Source organism: Medicago sativa, chromosome 2 (genome assembly GCF_051527215.1).
Source record: "Medicago sativa cultivar Bolivia chromosome 2, Bolivia_mono, whole genome shotgun sequence".
Lineage (NCBI taxonomy): Eukaryota > Viridiplantae > Streptophyta > Magnoliopsida > Fabales > Fabaceae > Medicago > Medicago sativa.
In genome coordinates this window covers 13,670,782-13,691,458 of record NC_140750.1, presented here as the reverse complement: position 1 = coordinate 13,691,458, position 20,677 = coordinate 13,670,782, and the positions used below count along the sequence as shown (strand labels likewise).

At 33.6% G+C, this 20,677-nt stretch overlaps 1 protein-coding gene and 1 long non-coding RNA gene across 2 annotated transcripts; both read right to left on the bottom strand.

The window, feature by feature from the left end:
* Nucleotides 1-802: 802 nt before the first annotated feature.
* LOC146944749 (tonoplast dicarboxylate transporter-like) lies at nucleotides 803-5,208 on the bottom strand. Its single transcript, XM_085743097.1, has 4 exons — nucleotides 4,606-5,208; nucleotides 3,078-3,629; nucleotides 1,280-1,793; nucleotides 803-1,040 (listed from the first exon to the last, which is right to left on the bottom strand). The coding sequence occupies exons 1-4, from the start codon at nucleotides 5,020-5,022 to the stop codon at nucleotides 1,003-1,005; spliced, it is 1,521 nt and encodes a 506-aa protein (XP_085599223.1). The 5' UTR covers nucleotides 5,023-5,208; the 3' UTR covers nucleotides 803-1,002.
* Nucleotides 5,209-14,282: 9,074 nt separating this feature from the next.
* LOC146944748 (uncharacterized) lies at nucleotides 14,283-16,704 on the bottom strand. The gene is made up of 2 exons (XR_015026059.1): nucleotides 16,188-16,704; nucleotides 14,283-15,885 (listed from the first exon to the last, which is right to left on the bottom strand). It is a non-coding gene; the product is annotated as an uncharacterized LOC146944748 (long non-coding RNA).
* Between the last annotated feature and the right edge of the window lie 3,973 nt (nucleotides 16,705-20,677).

Genomic DNA, 20,677 nt, shown 5'->3' with positions numbered 1-20,677 from the left:
TGGCTATGATTATCTCGTGCAATGTGTGTGAAATTCATTAACACAAAAATAGACAAACATCAATTTATCTAACGCAATTGATTGATGGACAAGAGACATCTTGCACAAAACTAGAAATAAGTTCCAATCGTATTAAATATTTATGCACGAATGACTTACACAATAGCCAAACCCTAGCTTTACTGGCAGAATGACATACACAATAGAAATATTACACTCAAGCCATTATTTCTCTTCAAGATATCAAAGAACTTTACAATAGAAAAGCAGCCATAAACCTTGGCCAAATTCCTCACCAGTTAGTTAGCCAACCAAATTAACTATTAAGGGAAAGAATAAAAGGAACAAAGTCTTCCCACCTTTTTGTGGTAAAAAAAAAAAAGTCTTCACGATTTTTGAAAAAAAGTGTTGCTATTAGTCGCGAGAAAATTTCTTCGCAAATATCACGAATCTAAAATCAACCAACACGTTATGCAATTTGTGTCAAAAAATATCACAGAAATATAGGCATCCTCTTCTTTCGAACATAGTGAATGTTTATGTGTTTGTGATTTGAAATTATAATCAATTGTGGTGTACCATTTGCAAATTGAATGAATTACACATTTCATGTCTTTTCCCATGCACATGTTGCACACTGGATTTTTGTTTCGGCTTCTTTTTCCTTTGATTACATGTTCTATTAAAAATTGCAGATAAAGATGATGCAAATTAAGATTTAATAGTTATGTTAGATAGTATAATTGTAGCTTTTTAGTCCCTTTTTAGAGTAATTTTCCTCCATTAATGAACAACCCAAAAATTGTTAATAATCTATGCCGCATCTCATTAATTTTTTAAGCAATAAACTATTGAAATTCCTATCCATTTACCTCTTTTTTTTTTTTTTTTACAGAATATCCTTTTACCCTCTAAAAACAATCATCATATACTCAATTTATAAACACAAGAATATAAATTTGGAGAAGAAGTCTATGTCCAATGAGAGTTTTCATCTGCCACCTATTGCGTACCATCATTTGTTCCATAAACAATAGATCCTGCAAAAGCAAACCTTAGACATCAAAATTCTTTTTCAACCAAATTAGTATACTCAAAGCAAATGTCCCTTAGAACAATGGACACAACACGTTAACAATGGTAATAATTTAAGAAAATAAATTTATTAAATGTAATCATATGTGTCAGTATCGTGTTGATATCAGACATCAAACACACTTTTGTTCAGAAATATCGGTGCCACATCATAGATTAGAAAACAAAGACAATAACAACTTACCAAGTGTTGGCATGAGAAGAGCCAGAACAGAAACTCCAGCAATCTTAAGTGGCACACCAACTTTAAGCATGTCTTTAATTTCTATATGTCCAGTGGCAAATCCAACAACATTTGAAGTTGTTGATGTTGGAAGCCAGAATGCAAACTCAGTTGCTATACCACCAGGGATCATAAGAAGAAGTGGATGAACATGCATAGTTATGGCTATGTGATACAAAAGTGGAACAAGAAGTGTGGCTGTGGCATCATTGGAAGTGATGAATTCAGTGATAATGCTACATAGTAAACTAACAGCAGGAACAATTGCTAAATATGGAACATCTTTTAAGAATTCTAAGGCTTTTGACATTACATCTGCTAGACCACTAGATTGTACTCCATCAGCTAAGGCAAATCCAGCTCCTAGAAGCAAAATTAGGTTCCATGGTAACTTTTTGCATTCATTCCAGTCCATTAGCTTCTCCCCATTTTGCTTCATGTTTGGGATTATGAATAATAAGACAGCTGCTAGAACCTACATTAATTGCATGACATTTCTGTATTGAAGTCTTACAATTCGTGGTGTAATGATTAGTCATTATAGAGTAAAAAAGAGTAGTAGTCCAACAATGTTCTATAAGAAAAAAACATGTCGGTTTGTCATCAAGTGGGTTGAGTTTGACAAAATCACAGCGAGTCATTGTGTGTGATATCAAATATGCACAAAAATTTATTTAGTTTATGATTGGATTAATTAAGTACATGTTTGAATTCATGGTAAATCTGATAAAATCACGTAATTTTAGCAAAATCTATATTTTTGAGTTTTAACAAAGTTACATTGTCATTGTAATTTCCTCAAATTCATCATCAATACAAACATACACTTAGTCTTTAAAGTTTGAAAAGTGTCTATTTGATTTTCAAAATTCAAATATGAAGCAAAATAGTTTTTGATGAAGACTTAAAAACCCTTAAAATTATCAATTGACCAAAATTTGAAAATTAAAAGATTAAATTGTTAATTTTATATTTTTAAACAAAACAGATGGTTCTTCATGCCCCGCCTCTTGTGGTGGCATTTTTAGAAATTTGAGAGGTTCAATTGTTGGTCGTTTTTCTTTTTCCATGAGGAATGTGCTTTTGAAGTCGAGTTAACGACTGCTATTATGGCTATTGAAATTGCTTTTGATTAAGGTTGACATTGTCTTTGGTTGAAATTTGATTCCTTGTTTGTGGTGAAAGCTTTTAAGAATATCTCCGTGTGTTTTATGAAGATGTCACTATAAGAAATTTTTACTCGATCAACCAACTATTTATTTACTCGACCAACCAATTAATAAATGTTTGAGAAAAACAACATTCAAAAGGATTGTTTCACTCCCAAATTATAAATTTTACATATTCATTTATTTCTTCTATATAGTAGGAATCAGCTTAATTCTATTATTTTTTTTCTTTCACATTGTAATTGAGGTCTTTGACATGCCACAAAATATTTTCATGTTTCTTAGACTCTCTTTGGCCTGCTTTAGAATCAATCTTTGAGTCGATGGTGAGATAACATATTTTTTACATAGGATCAAATTGTCTTTTAAATAGAAGTCTATAAAAATTGAACTTCTGTTCTTTTTCTAAAAGAGAATGTTGTTAACAACTCTTCTAATACCATGTTAAATTTGTCTTAATTTTTTCGATTTCTTTTAGGAAAATGTTAACCTTTCTTTTAGCATGACCCATTCTTTTATTTCCTCAATTCTTTTGATTTTTGTTTGTTACAAGCTTAATCTTTTTTATTTTATTAAGAGTAAGATTTAACCACAGCATATCTTGTACCGAAAAAAAATAAAAAACATATCAAATATTCAAATAGGTTAGAAGTGAGAAACTTACCAAGAGCTTCAAGGTCTCTCTTCAAGTGAGCTCTATCCAAATAATCAGACAAAGCCCTACTTGACCCCTTTCGAACATAAATCAAACATAGTATACTCCAAAAGCAAAGAAGCAACAAAACAGCCACGGGGAACCCAAAGAAAAACCAAGAATTGAAGTCTATTGGTTTTGCTTCAGGGGCAAGGCTTTTCCACATTCCAATTATTATCAAGTTCACACCTGTTCCTGTTAGAGTGCTTATACCTCCAATTGGTGTAGCATACACCACTGTTAGAATCACTGCTCTACTAAACTTGTTCATTAATTCTGGCTGCTCCTCCGCTGGTGGTAGCCGGTGTAGGATTCCGGTTGCTACCGGCATCATCATAACCGCTGTTGCGACATTGTGTAACCACATGCTCACGAAAAATGTGGTTGCACATAGACCTAATAGTAGCATTGATGGATTTAGTGGATCGCCACAAAACACTAAGGTTACCTGTGCATAGGGATCAATATGTTTAATTACACGGTATCATACAAAAAAAAAAGTTAAATTTTGATACAACGTCCGTGTAAAGTTTTAACGAACACGACGTAAATTTAGTGAAACTAATATATCAAGACATCAATTTAATATGAAATTACTACTATTTGAAGATACTAATTGAAATAAGAATTTTTAAATTTTATAATTATTTTAAAATTTTGCTAAAAAATATGATTATATTGAAAATGCCTGAATTTTTTATACTAATTATTTAAGTATGATTACTTTTTTTTTCTTCTTATGTTCTTTATTGCATAATCAATAAAAAATAATCTGCATTTTTTTTTTTAACTTGTAGTATTTTTGTTAAGAGTTTGTTGTATTAATTTGCTTTGATAGTTTTCTTGAAAAAAAAAAAAATTACATGCTTTCATAGTTTGATAGACATGTGCTTTGACATCCATGACCTACATGATATTGAACCATGGGCACATGCTATTTCAGTACTGTTCACAATTAATTAAATAAAGAGCATTCAATCATGTGACACACGTTGGCCATGCTATTTCAGTACAGTACAAAATTACTGTTCACAATTAATTAAATAAAGAGCATTCGATCATTTTGGCTGTAAAAAATGATCGAATGCTCTTTATTTAACAAACATAAAACAAATCCGATTAGTTAATATTAAAACAAGATTAATTTCAAACTTATAATGAGCAAAACTGAATTGGGCGATTGTTGAACTATGAAACGAGATTGTCCACTATTGGATTATTTAAAACGGTTCAACTGCAGTTTTGTTCGAACTATAATTTGGAGATTTTAATTAATGTTCGTGAGAACAGCTCATTGACACGGATGTTTCAACATGTAGGGATTGAAGTTCAAATCACGAATTTTCTACTTATTCATATTAAAATGTGATTTTCTAATTCAATATTAAAAGAAATTGTGCAAATTTAAGCATTGGAATACTCACATTTAAGGCCAATCTTTTATGCACGTTGTATCGTTCCACAGCAAGAGCTAGAATGAAACTTCCCAAAACAAGAGTAATCACATCATCCATATAAGAATGAGCAACAGTATCACCTGAAGCAATTCCAAAGAGTGGAAACAAAAAGAGAGGACACATGGAAGTAACAGGAAGTGGAACAGCCTTAGTGATCCACCAAGTGAAAACCCAAGCAATCACACCAAGCATTTTTGTGCTTGTCGTAGGAGCATCTAGCTTCACTAGGAGACAAATAATAATTGACAATAATGGTCCTAAAATTATATAAAAGTTTTGAAGGTTTAAGATTGAAGATATTGTAATGGAATTATTGTTGGGTGTTTCTTGTATTGGTTCTTGAAGGGGTAGAAGTGTCGCATTGAGAGAGTCTTCTCCAGCCATGTTGGGAGGTGGAATAATTATGGAAAAATGGAGGCTATGGTTGGAAAGGACACGTTTGAGAGATATATATGAAGTGTGAGGCTTTTATTCATGATTTTTTTTCACATGACATAGAAGTAGCCAAGATCGTTTTTTGGTCGAGTAGTTAAAATGGCTAGAAAATCATCTATTTTTTTTTTTTTGACAGAGGCTAGAAAATCATCTATTATAATGCATTATTCTTATCAATTGCTTTCTTTTATTATATTTGTTATATTAGAACCGGTCGAGGGTGGACTATACCACCAGAGTGCATCTTTGCTCCATTTATACCTGTTTGCTGCATAGATGTATGACACATGGCAAAAACATGATTAAAGGCTCAGATTAAAAGATTAAAAATAGGCATTTGTTCACAGGAAAAAATAATATACGCGCGCTCTCTCTCAAACGGCCCCACCTTCCTTTCTTCTTCTCTGAAACAACATGGCTGCTTCCTCTACCTCTCCTTCTCGTCGGCGCCGTCCGATCGTCTCCGTCTGATGAAATTAACTACTTCGAGATTAACAGGAAAAAACAAAAACAAAACGATCCAAATTGATATCAACGGAGATATTGAAATTGAAAACTGAAACAAGCAATGGATCTACAAAATCTTCCAATAACAACAAAAGTAGAACAGAAAAGGTGAGGGAATTATTCTTTAGAAGATAAATTTGCAGCATTTGAATTTCGATTGATAGAAGGTCAACCAAGAAATAGGGTTAAAAAGATAATATCACCGCTTTTAAGAATATCCCAACATGTGGATGTTTTAATCAGTTTTTTTTACTAGGTCACTTGATGGTTTAAACTTGACGAAGATTAAAGGTAGTTTGTTAATCTTCCGAAAATGCGGTGATGTTGTTTCTGAGGAATAAGGAGAAGGAAGATATTGTTTCAGAGAGAGGAAGAGGTGGAAGCGCGAAAGTTTTGTTTTTCCAGTAAATAAATGCCTATTTTTAATCTTTCAATCTGAACCTTTCATTATGTTTTTGCCACGTGTCATACATCTATGCAGTGAACATGTATAAATGGAGCTCTCCTAAATGGAGTAAAGATGTACTCATGCCACCGGACCTCAAATTTTTGGAGCTCAAAATATTTTCTTTATATAGTTAACGTTCTAAAATAATAGTTATACATAGTGAAAGTGAAGAATTTGTTGTTCCCGTAAACTTATCTCAATTAGTAGGGACATTGCATAATATATGTAAGGGTCGGGTTCGAACCTCAAATACTCCACACTTATTCTTCTTTAAGAGATGAATTTCTAGCCATTAGGCTACTTAAAAAAAAAAACAAAGTGAATAATTGGTTAACGCATTTATGGTTTAGTGCATGATCATTGGTTCAAACTTCAGCTCCTCGATGATATGTATGTAATTTTTCAATGATTATTTTCATATGATAATTTCTAAAAGTATATTTTTTTTAGGGATTCTAAAGGTATATTTTAGAAAAGAAAAAATTAATTAGAATTGAAAATTGTAAATTTTGTCATTTAGGTTAACAATTTTCTTTAAACCATATATTTTAAGTAAATAGGAACAAGATTTTTCAATCTCCTTCTCCAACAAACCGACTCTAGTTTTTTTCTCTCTAGTTTTTCTCTTCCAGTTTCTTCATTGAGGGATGATTTTGGGTCAATTTTTTTACCTGAAATCAGCACTCTTCATCTTTTTCTTATATATGCTATTAACTTGGATGTTGTGAGTTTGTTTGCAGATTCATCATTTATGTTTTTAGCGGTGTTGAATGATGTACTCTATCAATTTGAATGAATGAATATCGTTTTGTTTTTGTCAAATTATTTTTTCTTTAAACTCACTTTAAGGTAAAAAAAAAAGTTTTATAAAATGAATTTGTATTGATTTTTTTTATCACTTATTAGAGGATATTATTAACATGTGATCTTAAGACACATATCAATAAATTTTATAATAACTTTGTGTTGATAAAAACAATTTTTAAACTTTTAAAAAAATTGAATGCACGAACTCCTTAATATTTTTTTATATATAGTGCTTTTTTTTTTACAAAGTAAATTTAGTAAATTAACACCTTTCTTGAGAGGTACTCCGTCCGTTTTTAAATATAAGTAAAATTTACTTTTTAGGTTTATTCATTTAATGATATATGTGTTCCATATTAAAAACCACATACATTATTAAATGAATAAACTTAAAAAGTCAATTTTGCTTATATTTAGAAACGAAAGAAGTACAACTTTGTCTTCTTTTTTTGTTAGTTTAATTTTTTTTAGCACACACCCTCGGACCTCGGTTTATGAACCATGTGAAAGTTGTTGGACGTACACTCATTAATAGGGGCATACAATAAAAAGTTAGGTTAGACTTTGGAATAAATATGTATCGTAAACAACACTCGTGACAATCGTTTCCTTCAAAGCTGAACACTCGTGACCATCGTTGTGTTTTACTCCCTCAGTCCTTATATCTAAACTTCATTTGCCATTTTTTTAAGAAAAGTTGTTTGAGTAATTAATGTGTCTATTTTGTGTATTAATATTATTAAATTATCTTTTATTTGTATATGTGTTCAGTTTGACTTTTCATATTTCAAGACAAGTTAGTAGTATTAGTTAAGGGTATGTTTAGGAAAAATAATAATAAATGCATCTAGTAATTCGAAAAATGGTTTACATTTAGTGACAAATTTTTAGTCAAATAGGTAATTACATATATGAACTATAGGGACGGAGGGAGTATTTCTCTAGTAACAAAAATAATACTTTTATTTTATTGTTTTATGGTTTTATGGTTTTTGAATGAAGATAGATAGCAAAATTAACAGAGATGAGAGTAAGGAGAGAGATGAAGAGAAAACAAATGAAGGAATTGATCCAAATTCCCTGCTCTGTTATGGGGTCCTAAATCATGCTATAAGATTGCAACTATGATATCATTAAGTTAATGATCCAATAAATATGAAATCAATCTTATTTATAAAAGTTCAAGATGGGATAAGATTAGAAATGATAACATTGTACTGATAGTTAGGGTAGCACTTATAGTATAAATATTGAGGAAAATAGGTTTAGGTGGTTTGCACAAGTAGAGAGAAATCATGTAGATTATGTAGTAAGAAGAATAGATGATAGATCAAATAGAAGATAGTCATAATACAAGAGGCAGAAGAAGACATAGAAAAACAATAAGAAAAACTATTAGATAAGATGTATAGATTAATGAGTTGGATCTAAATATGATTTATGATAGAACAATATGACATATTTTGTTTCATGTAGTCGACCCCACTTAGTGGGATGATATTTGTTGTTGTTGTTGTCCTTTGGAAGCATTAACTCATGCTCAACAACAACTATTATTTCATTTCATGGTCAACTACCTCATTTATTAACCAATGAGATAATCAACTTCTTGTACATCGCACGGGTCCAAGTATTTCAAGTCTTAGTTTCTTTATAATAATAATAAGGAGAAACATATCAAATATAAGCAAGTATTTCATTTTTAGTTTAATTGCATATTTGATCTTTATGTTTATTGTAGGTTTTAAGTTGGCCTCTTATGTTTTAAAAGTTTCAAGTTGATCTATTACGTTTTAAATGTTTCAAGTTGATCCAAAATGTTGCTCACGTTGAAACTTTTAAGACCTAAGAGATCAACTTCAAATTTTTAAAACATAAGAGCTAACTTAAAAACTTAAAATAAACATAAGGGACCAAACATGCAATTAAATCTTATTTTTTATATATAATTTAGCGGCAACACTCTCACACTAAGTACATAAAAGATGTATTTTGTGAATTCGAAAGCGTCAATACATTTATAGATTCAAACACGTCTCAATATATCAAATATCTCTGTCATAGCATCTCAACTGCATAACAAATCCAAGCAAATATTTAGTTAACAAGCATCAATGTCAATCCCATTATTGTTTAGACTCACTCAGTCCGCTTCTTCTTATTTTGACGTATGGACAGCCTTAGAGGCTATAGGATTAGTTTACATCTAAATTGATTACTCATCATTTCACTATCTATGAATGTGATCAACATCTAGTTGCTTGCCATACTATGGGAAAGGAGAGTTGTTTCCCACCATGGGAAAGTTAATTTCATCCATTAGATTAAATGAAGAACACACTCTTATCATACTCCCTCTATACTAGATTATTTTTTACACTACCTTCCACCCTCTCTTTCATGTCCCCATTCACCTACAGCCACCACCACCACCACCAAACTAAGGCATTTGCTTCCATCCTTCTTTGTTCTTACGCAACCATCATCACCGTAAACATTACAAACTCATAAAACACCAACATCAACAACTTGTTAACTCAACTAAAATTATTCATTCCTTGAAACCCCAATATTTTTTTTAAACCCATGACCATTTGTTCACCCAATCCCTCTATTCCACATTTTATATTAAACCATGATTGATGTGTTCATCTTTAATCCTTCACTGTTATCATCACGCTAATTCCAAACCTATTAATACAATTTTTTTTCTTCCAATTTCCATAATTTTTTACAGAAATGGGTTAAAGTTCAAGATGATTGGAAAAGGTATCCATAGAGAAAGATATAGTTTAATACAACGGTGATGCTAAAATTTACATGATATTACAGTATGATTCCTATCTAATACAGTAATTGATAGAAAGCATTAGTGTTTTGTGTTCAATCATCTCGACAAGAAATAAAGAAACAAGAACAAAAGTGGTTGTTGTGGTAATTACTTGTTCCAGCAATTGTTATCACAGAAACGGTTTTGGAAGAGGAAAAATACGTTTCTTATTCATTGAATAATAAAAGGCTAAGTTTATAGACTTAGCAATACAACTGACAAGCAAAAAACTAGGAAACTAACCCACACTAACAGCACATCCTAAACGTGGGCAAAATAATGGAAACAGCAAAACAGAAAAGAGAATTTATTTATTCTAAATAAACATTGACTCATTCAACAATCCCTCCCTTAAACTGCATGCTCCTTGCAACAGTTTATCTCAGACTCATCAAGCATTCCTAAAGCACTTAACAAATGTTGGAATTCTTCAACCTTAAGTGGCTTTGTCATGATGTCTGCTAACTGATCCTTTGTACTGCAATAATTCAACTCAATGACACCATCGTTACATAAATTTCTCAAAAAATGAAACCTGACATCAATATGTTTGCTTCTTCCATGCAAAACTGGATTTTTTGATAATTTAATTGTCGAAACATTATCGCAAAATACCTCAGTAGCTCTTTCTTGACAGTTATTCAAATGCTCCAAAATTCTTCTCAACCAAACACATTGACACGCACATAACGCAGCTGCTATAAACTCTGCTTCTGTTGTGGATAAGCTAACCACAGGTTGTTTCTTTGACACCCAAGAAATTACACCACCTCCCAACAAGAAAGCATAACCGGAAGTGCTCTTCCTGTCATCAAGATCTCTTGTGTAATCACTATCCGTATAGGCAACTAATTCTTCATTTCCTCCTGCCTTGTAGAAAATGCCCAGACTTTGAGTGCCTTGTAAATATCTCAAAATACGCTTTGCTGCCAAAAAATGACTCTCCTTTGGATCCTCCATAAAGCGACTTATCAAGCTGACAGAATATGCAATATCTGGTCTTGTAGCTGTAAGGTACATGAGACTTCCCACTAGCTGCTTAAATAGAGTGCTATCAACTTCCACTCCTTTGTCTGATTTTTGCAATCTGCTGCCTGGAACTATGGGAGTCTTCACTGGATTACAATCAGACATATCAAATTTTTTCAACATATCCTTAATATACTTCTTTTGCCCAATGAAAATGTCATTGCAACCTTGCAAGACTTCAATGCCCAAAAAATATCTCATCTTGCCTAAATCAGTCATTATAAATTCTTTCATCATCATAGTTTTGAACTCTTGAAACATGACTTCATCATTACCGGTATATATAAGATCATCTACATAAACACACACAATTAAAATTTCACCTTTCTCTTTCTTCTTCATAAACAACGTGTGTTCATATGGACATTTCAAAAAATCATTTGTTGCAAGGTAAGACTCCAGCTTGCTGTACCACACTCTAGGAGCCTGCTTAAGGCCATATAAGGCCTTCTTGAGCTTGTATACTTGATGCTCCCTTCCCTGTAATACATAACCTGGTGGCTGCTCTAGATAGACATTTTCATTGATTGCTCCATGCAAGAAAGCTGATTTAATGTCGAGCTGACGAATACTCCATCTCTTTGAGGCTGCCAATGCAACAACAGTTCTGATTGTTTCAAGATGAGCTACTGGTGCAAAAATCTCACTGTAATCTATGCCTTCCTCTTGAGTGTAGCCTTTTGCGACAAGTCTAGCCTTGAATTTGTCAATCTGCCCCGTCTCCTTCAACTTAGTCTTGAAAATCCACTTGACTCCCACAACTTTGCAATTTGGTGGTGGATCAATCAGCTCCCATGTATCATTCTTTTGAATTGCTTGAATTTCAACATCCATTGCTTCCTTCCAATGCTGAATTTTGGATGCTTGTTTATATGTAACTGGATCTGCACCTGCAAACATGGAAAAATTCACGGCATCTTCCTCGGTTAAATCATCACCTGTGACATAGTCACCTAACCACGTTGGTGGCCTTCTAGCCCTCCCTTCAACTGAAGTTTCTGAAGCTCCTAAAATAGGAGAGTTCAGCATATTTGAAGTTAAATTTGGAGCTGATGCACTAGAAGTTTCTGCCGTGTCATGAGAATTTTGCTGGATTATCTCCTCAACTTCTTGACAAGACTCTTCCAAAGGATTCATATCATTTGTATCAGTTTCTATGCTTGTTTTTGCTTCACCCCAATCCCATGCAACATCCTCCTGAAATTTAACATCTCTGCTAATTACAATTTTTTTCTTGATTGGATCATAAAGTTTGTAGGCCTTAGACTCCTCACTCACACCCAACAGCACACATTTGACACTTTTCTCATCAAGCTTGCTCCTTTTTTGATCAGGTACATGAACATATCCAATGCAGCCAAATATTCTAAAATATGAAACAGATGACTTAATACCGCTCCATGCTTCCTCCGGTGTGACGTTCTTGACAGCAAGAGTAGGACTTCTATTTAAAATATGAATCACCCATTTTACAGCCTCTGGCCAAAAAGATCTTGGAACTCCTTTTTCTATCAAAACACTCCGAACCATATTTATAATAGTTTGGTTTTTTCTCTCAGCTACGCCATTTTGTTGTGGCGTATATGAAGCAGTAAGTTGCCGTTGAATACCATGTTCACTGCAAAAATCAGCAAACTCTTTAGAAAGATACTCTCCCCCTCTATCAGTGCGCAAGATTTGGATAGGAACACCAGCTTGTTTTTCAACTAATGCTTTGAACTCTTTAAATACACCAAAAGTTTCACTTTTCTCCATAAGAAAATATACCCATATTTTCCTACTTAAATCATCAATAAAAGTAAGCATGTACCTTTTATTTCCATCTGATGCAGGACTGATAGGACCACAAATATCAGAGTGAATTAACTGCAACAACTGAGATGCACGCCAGTTACTTTGTCGTGGAAAAGAATCTCGTTGATGCTTCCCTTTGAGGCAATGTTCACAAAGTTGAGTCGGTGGCTTAATGGAGGGCAATCCTTTTACCATATCATGTTCTAGTAAAGTTTTCAGTCCGCTATAGCTCAAGTGACCATAACGAGAGTGCCATACTTGAGCTGGTGGCCCAAAACTAGCTTGGAAACAAGGATGAGAAACTCCAGATTTGACGCTCACAGCAAACATACGGTTAGTAGTCATGGATGTTTCAAAAATAAGTCCCTTTTCATTAAACACGCTACACTTGTTTTGCTTCATTTCAACATTCAATCCTCTTTCCAAAAGTTGCCCCACACTAAATAAATTATTTTTTAACTCAGGCACATAAAATACATCATTCACCAAATGCACAACTCCATTAATCAAAAGTTTGACAACACCCTTCCCATTGACCTTAAGAGCATAATTATTTCCTAATTTTACCTCATCAGAAAAAGAAGCATCAATTGAAGAGAACCAGTCCTTTCTACCTGTCATATGGTTGCTGCAGCCTGATTCGATGAACCACATGTCTTGTGTATTTGATTTTCCATATGATGAAAGTTGTGCCATGAGTAGCACTGCTTCCTCGTTGGTCTCAGCATAATTTACGGTGTTGTTCAGGGGTTTATTTGGGCATTCATACTGGAAATGTCCAAACTCATGGCAATGATAACACTCCACTGTTGCCTTGCCTCCTCTACCTCCTCTGCCTCTTCCTCGAGCAGGTCCACCTCGAAAGCCACCTCTTCCACGGCCACGGCCAGCACTTGTCTCATCTTGAGTTACTTTCAGCACTTGCTCTTCATGTGAATTGTGTCCATTCATTCTTTGCTCATGTACCAACAAGCTACTCTGTAGTTCATCAACAGTCATGGAATCCAAATCATGTGATTCTTCAATAGAACATACTACATAATCGTACCTAGCGGTCATTGAGCGAAGAATCTTTTCGATAACAGTAAGATCCGCCATTTGTTCACCATACATTCTCATCTTATTTGCAATTGTGAGGGTACGAGCGAAATAGTCGTTAACAGATTCTCCACTTTTCATCGATAAAATTTCCCAATCGCGTCTTAGGGCCTGAAGCTGTGCTCTCTTCACTCTAGCAGTGCCTTGGTATTTCTTCTTTAAAGAATCCCAAATCTCCTTCGACGTCCCCTTATTCAAAATTGTTTCAAGCACAGCTCGATCAATTGCTTGAAAGAGATAATTTTTTGCCTTCAAATCTTTCAGCTTCAACTCTTCCAATGTTTTCTTCTCATTGTCTGTCAATACAACACCAGCTGCATGTTGAGGAATCCCTGGATCTATAAGATTCCAATACTCCTTTGACCTTAAAAAATTCTCCATGAGCATTGCCCAATGGTCATAATGCTCACCCAATTTTGGAATTGCAGGTTGCACGAAATTGCCATCCGTGGTTGTAGTCATGATCGAAGTCTGTTGCTTCTCTTCACTGCTACACACCTAGCTCTGATGCCAGATGTTATCACAGAAACGGTTTTGGAAGAGGAAAAATACGTTTCTTATTCATTGAATAATAAAAGGCTAAGTTTATAGACTTAGCAATACAACTGACAAGCAAAAAACTAGGAAACTAACCCACACTAACAGCACATCCTAAACGTGGGCAAAATAATGGAAACGGCAAAACAGAAAAGAGAATTTATTTATTCTAAATAAACATTGACTCATTCAACAGCAATTACAATGAAGAGTTAATATCAAAATCAGTGGTGCTGTGGTGGTTTATTGGTGTCTGGTTGATGATGGCAAGGTTGAAGACAAAGGGGAAAAATTTTAGTGGAGAGAGACTATGATAAAATCAGTGTCCCTCTTTGATCTAATGGTTAAGATTTACTTTCCCATGATGGGAAACAACTATGCTTTCCCATACTAAATTCCACCACCAACAAGGTCCAAAATCAATTAAAGTTTGCCTAATCTGTAAAGGAAAATGTTAACGAGTGCCCACGGGGCACTGGTTAAGGAAGCTAAAAGAAGAAAGTGAACGTCAAAAAAGACACTTTTTAATCTTTTAATGCATTGATTACACAGCTTTCAAGGCAAATATTACTACATTTGCTTCCTTAACCAGTGTTCCGGGGGCACTTGTTAACAAGACCCTTATGTAAATTACCAAGGCAAATGGCTTAAAACGGTTATAAAGAGATTCTCCTTTTGTTGATGCTACTACTTGATGATAATAACATAGTCACATAATTCGCGGTTTGTTCCGGTACGCGGTACGGGTACGGGTTCGCGGTACGCGACAGGAGAAGAATTCGGTACGTATAGGGGTATACAGCTTCGGTACGCTCCGGTTCGTAGTAGTAATAATACCTAAATAAATATAGTGAGCTATAAAAAAAAAGTATTTTTTTTACCTAATTTCTTCTACCAAGTTTCTCACTCTCCACTCTTTGTTCATGTTCTTCTCACTCAGTCCTCAACTCATGGTGATTCATTTTATATTTACTTTGTAGTCTAAACCTTTTTTTCAACCAATCAGCAGTAACCATGCTTTGGTACGCTTGGTTCGCTGGTTTGTGCGTACCAATACGCCGAAGTACCCGAATTCGGTACTCACGTACCAATTCGCAATTCTCCCTTGATTACAAGAAAGAATTATGTGACTATGGATAATAACAAGGAAATAGATTGCATGTGTACACTGTGTAGGGGTTAATAAACACTAGGATTGTACAATCGATTCGTAGGGCATGAAATATTAAAGGCTTAATTCGATATTTGGTCCCCTAACTAATTTGTTGTTTTCATTTTGGTCCCATAAGTTTTAAAATCAACGATTTGGTCCCTCAATTTTTGCTTCAGTTTTCAAAAAGGTCTTTTCCGTCCAATAACTAACTCCCGTTAAACATTTCCGTAAAATTTCATTTTTCTCATTTTCAAAATAAATAAAATAATAATAATAACCCAGAAAAGTTCTTCTTCTCTCTCACACCACCACCAAAAAAGTTCTTCTTCTCTCCTCAAACACCACCACCCACTGCCAGCCACCACCACCACCAGATTCCACCACCGCCACCCTCAACGGCACCATCACACCGGATCATAACCCAGAACCACCGCCACCATCATCCTCGTCATCACCGCCACAACCACCGCCCCCTCCCACCGCTGCACCCTCCTCCAATCCCACCACATCCTCCACCTAACTTCACCAACACCAAATTTTTTGCTCCTCTTCATCTTCCCCATCATGTTCTTCGTCTTCATCAACAATCAACAACAACAATCCTTCAATCTAGAAATTCATCAATAACAACAACAACGAATCCAGAAATTCATCAACAACAATTAACAACAAAATCATCATCACAACAAACAATCTGAGCAAATTTTTCAAAAATTCATCAACCCAAAAAATTAATCTTTTCAACTCAAAGTGAATTCCAGAACAACATTATTAACACAACAACAACACAAAGTGAATTTCAGAATGAAGGAAACAGTGAATTCCAGCAACAACAACACAAATTCGAAAATAAAAAGGGAATAAGGAATAGTGTCTATGTATTTACACTACTGTGATGGGTGTTTGTGTACCTAGCTGAGTTTTTTTGGGAGGTGTTTTTCCTTCTTTTTTTCCTGTGTCGCTTGCATTGCCTATGCGCTGGGCTTTGGTTCAACAAGACAGAAAGGATGAAGCTGCTTGCATAAATCTTCCCTCCAAATTGATACCGTACAGCTTGCTTTTGAAGAAATTAACGCGTAATCCTGAGACCAATTCAAAGCCGCGCAGAATGGATTTAATGCTCCATAAGTTTTTGATGAATTTGTTGTTGTTGTTGATGATGAATTTCTGGAAAAGTGATGAAGATGATGATGATGTTGATGAATGTTGGTGGTGGCTGGTGGTGAGAGAGAAGAAGAGTTTATTTGTTTTTTTGTTTTTTGTTAAATGAAAAAATGGAAAAAAGTAACGGCACAGTTAGCTATTTGACGGAAAGGACCTTTTTGAAAACTGAAGCAAAAATTGAGGGACCAAATCGTTGATTTTAAAATTTATGGGACCAAAATGAAAACAACAAATTAGTTAGAGGACCAAATATCGAATTAAGCCAATATTAAATTTAGCATTCCCCTAATGCACAAATAGGCGTGTGTAGCCTATGGTTCATGGTTGTCCACCTTGTCCATGCCCAGCAATTTTGAATTGTTCCTATACTGTTCCACCAGTAGTAGACACGTCGCAGAAATTGATGTGGTCTCATATAGACATGATGATGAGTAGTGAAATTCATAATATTGGAGTTGATTTAAATACATGTACTCCCTTTATTGGTGGACAAGTCCAAGAAGGAAATAATGAATTACTGATACTAATCATCATGATTATAAGAAAAGCCGCATTAACTTGTATCGAGAGATTTCAAGTTGAAGCACCGATGATCTATGTGAATGAGATAAATATAAATTTATTTGTACGTGTCCTTTAGACTTAAAACAGGGTCTCCTATCTTGGATTAAAATTTTTCTCATTAAAAATCAAAAGAAACGGTATTATATGGTGATCAATAAACCCATTAAATTTTTCGTTTTTTAAATAAATAAAAAATTGATCGTGGTTACGACCTGATCAAGTTTACATATAAAAAATGTCGATCGAAAGTTATGATTCGATCGATTGAACAATTTAAAACGTTAGAGACAACTAGAAGGGGAAAATTGATCTTAAGGTACCTCAAACTGACTAAAAATTCCAAACGACAATTAACTACCTTCCAAACAATAGTTAATTGCCATCAAGACCTGTCATATAAAGTAATCCAGAAACAAAACTCATTCTTGTTATGAACTGTAATTAATTACGGTTTACCTCTTTTTCTCGATTACATTCTGATTTATTTCTACCTATATTCTGTTTTATTACTTTTTTTTTTAAACTGCAAATATTTTTTTGAAGAAAAAAAATATTTTCACTTTAAAAAAGAAAAAGTGTAATAAAAGGAAAAAGAGTACAATAGAGGGCCTATAAACTAGGGTGGCATTTAGGGTGGGTGAGGGAAAGAGTTTCCCACTATAGAAAAGTTTTTATTCACCATTAGATTTAAGAGCTGCACAGATTTTACGATGGTCTGCCTGCACCATATATTTTTCTCATATCATCTTCAACCTCTGAGAAATGCAAATCTGCAAATCAACCAATGCAATTCTACACCATATTTTTTTCTTTCTCTTTTACACTGTTCTTATTTTTCAGATCTGATGACGTGGGTGTGTAAATTAGCTACAATGGAATTTTTTTACACACATCTACAGAATCTAATTACATGAACTTTACACACACATATTCTCAACTCTCATTTTTCCAGTGTCCTAATACCCAATTAAGATTTTCAATAAATAAAACTCAATTAAAGGACGATGAACCCTATTTAAGAAAAGGGGAAATGGAAATTATCATGACCAAAATTTGACTGTTTTGAATTTCTAGAGTTCTTTAAGCTTTAGCTATGGTTATTTGTAATTTATGTAATTAGATTCTTACTTGTTCAATTTCATGAAGATTGCTTCTGTTCAATTATCAGTGAAAATTTGTGTTTAAAATTAGTTTTTAAGTGAAAAACCCATTCTTTTTCTTCCCTGTCACTGGAATTTTGGCATAATATGAAAGAAAGGAAAAACTGAAACAAAGGAGGAGGAGGAGGAAGAAGAAGAGGAGGAGGACTGGAGGAGTTGGGAAAGGGAGGCTGATGTTGTTGATGGTGGTTGAGTAGGACAGTGGAGAGAGTGAAGATAGTGTGAAAAAAATCTAGTGGTTAGAGAGTATGATAATATTATGTTCTTCATTTGATCCAATTGTCAAAATAAACTTTCTCATAGTAGGAAACTCTTTCCCTCACCCACCCTAAATGCCACCATAAACTAGCACTTCACCACCAACCAAACTCTTCCTATAATTTGTGCATCCTTGTATATAAATTTTGGCAAATTATCATTAACGTTTTCATAAAAACATTTCAGTTTATGGTCTATGAACCAATTAAATTGATCATTGTCTTTTTTTTCTCTTCTTTTCACCAAGAACTTCTTCTGTATTCTTTTTTCTTAATATTCTGCCATATTGATTGAAATTCAATTCACTCTACAGATCTTGACTCCTTGTGCTTATGAAGCACGTGGCGTTCTCATAGTGTGTTATAGTGTGTTATTCTATTGAACTTGCAGCTACCCAAAGAGGTGAACGGTACCGTTGCTAACAAGAAGTCAAGGATGAGTTATGTTTTTGTGTTAGTGTATAATATGAAAGGAGATAGTGTATATGACAGGTCTAGAACGGTATCTAATTATTGTTTTGGAGTGAACAGTAGTTAATTATCATTGGCGATATTTTAATCAGTTTAATGCTACTGTGAGCAAATACTAAGAGTCTAAAGAGCAATTTTTTAAAAAACTAAAGTCTATAGTTATTGGCCCAATCAAAATAAGTCTAATAAAAGAGATTTATTTTTCCCACACTCCAAAAATGCCATTGAGTTCCGGGATTTTATAATCTAGAATGGTGTTTTTTTTTGTTAAAGGGAGAAAAAATGAGTTACGGATGTTTCCGGATTTTGTAATCTGGAAACTTCAAAAAATAAGGTATGTTACATGAATTTTTCGGATTATATAATCCGAACACCCCCTAAACCCCATTTTTCAAGTGAAAAACAGTTCGGATTATATAATCCGAACTTTATCAGCACAAACTCTAAACATGTTTGTAACATGGACAGTCATTTTAGGGACTATATTAATCTTTCTAACTCTCATCTTGCTGTTTTGGGTCATTGTTACCAGTTCTTAGTCAAAAATCGGGTTTTCGGGCTATTTGATCGGATTGCTCCGAAACTTCCCCAGAAAATCAGAAAAAATTCAAGGACTATGACTCCCCTAAGAAGGGACTTCTTGCGGGACTCCGCCCCTCAAAATTCAAAATTCCATCATTTAGACTCATTTTTCATTTTTTTTCATTTTTCATATTCTCAGAAAAATCCGAAAAAATTTGCATTAGTTTTATTTGAATTTTAGAATTTTTTGGTGGTATTTTTATATTTTTATGATTTTATTTGACAGGTTTTTAGCATTTTTTACTTAATTTTTTTGTTGTTTTTAAAAGCAAAACTCAAAACTGCTGAAATGTGAGAGAATCTGATGGCTGATTATACATAAGAATTGTCTGGATTATAAAATCCGAAATAGTAAACATGAATCTGAATTTTAAAATCCAGATTGCACAAGGGTATTTTTGGAAATTTTGTATTTTTGGAAATTTTACAGGGTGCGGGAGAAGACTATAGGGTGGGAAAAGTAGTTCTCCTAATAAAATACTCCATCCATTTCAAAATACATGTCCATTTTAAGGAAATTGCAGTAACCAAGGACAAGCTAGTTTGACACAAAAGTTCCTATTATACCCTTGTCTTTGATTTCCTCCATTTTACATTTATTTACCCTATCTCATAATTACTCCCAATACCAATACCAAAATTAATTAAAGTCAATCAAATTGCAATACCAATACCATTTTGGAGTACTGGTAAATCACATTATTTTTGCTGCCGTTATGTATTGAAAATAGCATGCCAATACAATTTTTTTTTCAACTTCTCTTATCATGCTTCGGTTATCAATCAAATTTTTTTAAATCAAATTTTTTCAACTTCTCTTATCAAATTGCCGTTATTGTATATGCTGTTGAAAGAATCTTGAACTCTTTCCTTTTGCAAATCTTCAACTTCACAGACTTTTCTTTGTTTTCCATTTTTTTTTAGTTTTAATTATAAATTTGCCATTTTTATAAGCAAATTAGAGAGTCCAATTAATTATAGTTAGTTACGATGGATTAGAGAGCAGTAGTCATGGGAAAATAATTTCTTGGGAGAGTGCATGAGTATATCCACTTAAAATTGGGTCAACATTTATTAGTGGAAAATAATTATTGTGGAGAAAATGTAGAATCCAATTAATTGGTAGACAAGGGTAAAATAGACAAAATGTGTCCTTAAACTATCAAATGGACATGTATTTTGAAACAAAAAATTTCTCTAAAA

Bases quoted from the DNA above. Each gene is read 5' to 3' on its own strand.
- LOC146944749 (XM_085743097.1), bottom strand. From the start codon at position 5,022: ATGGCTGGAGAAGACTCTCTCAATGCGACACTTCTACCCCTTCAAGAA. The intron at 3,630-4,605 runs GTGAGTATTCCA...CCCTATGCACAG, and splicing joins ATAAAAGATTGGCCTTAAAT to GTAACCTTAGTGTTTTGTGG. The intron at 1,041-1,279 runs GTAAGTTGTTAT...TTGCTTTTGCAG, and splicing joins TCTTCTCATGCCAACACTTG to GATCTATTGTTTATGGAACA.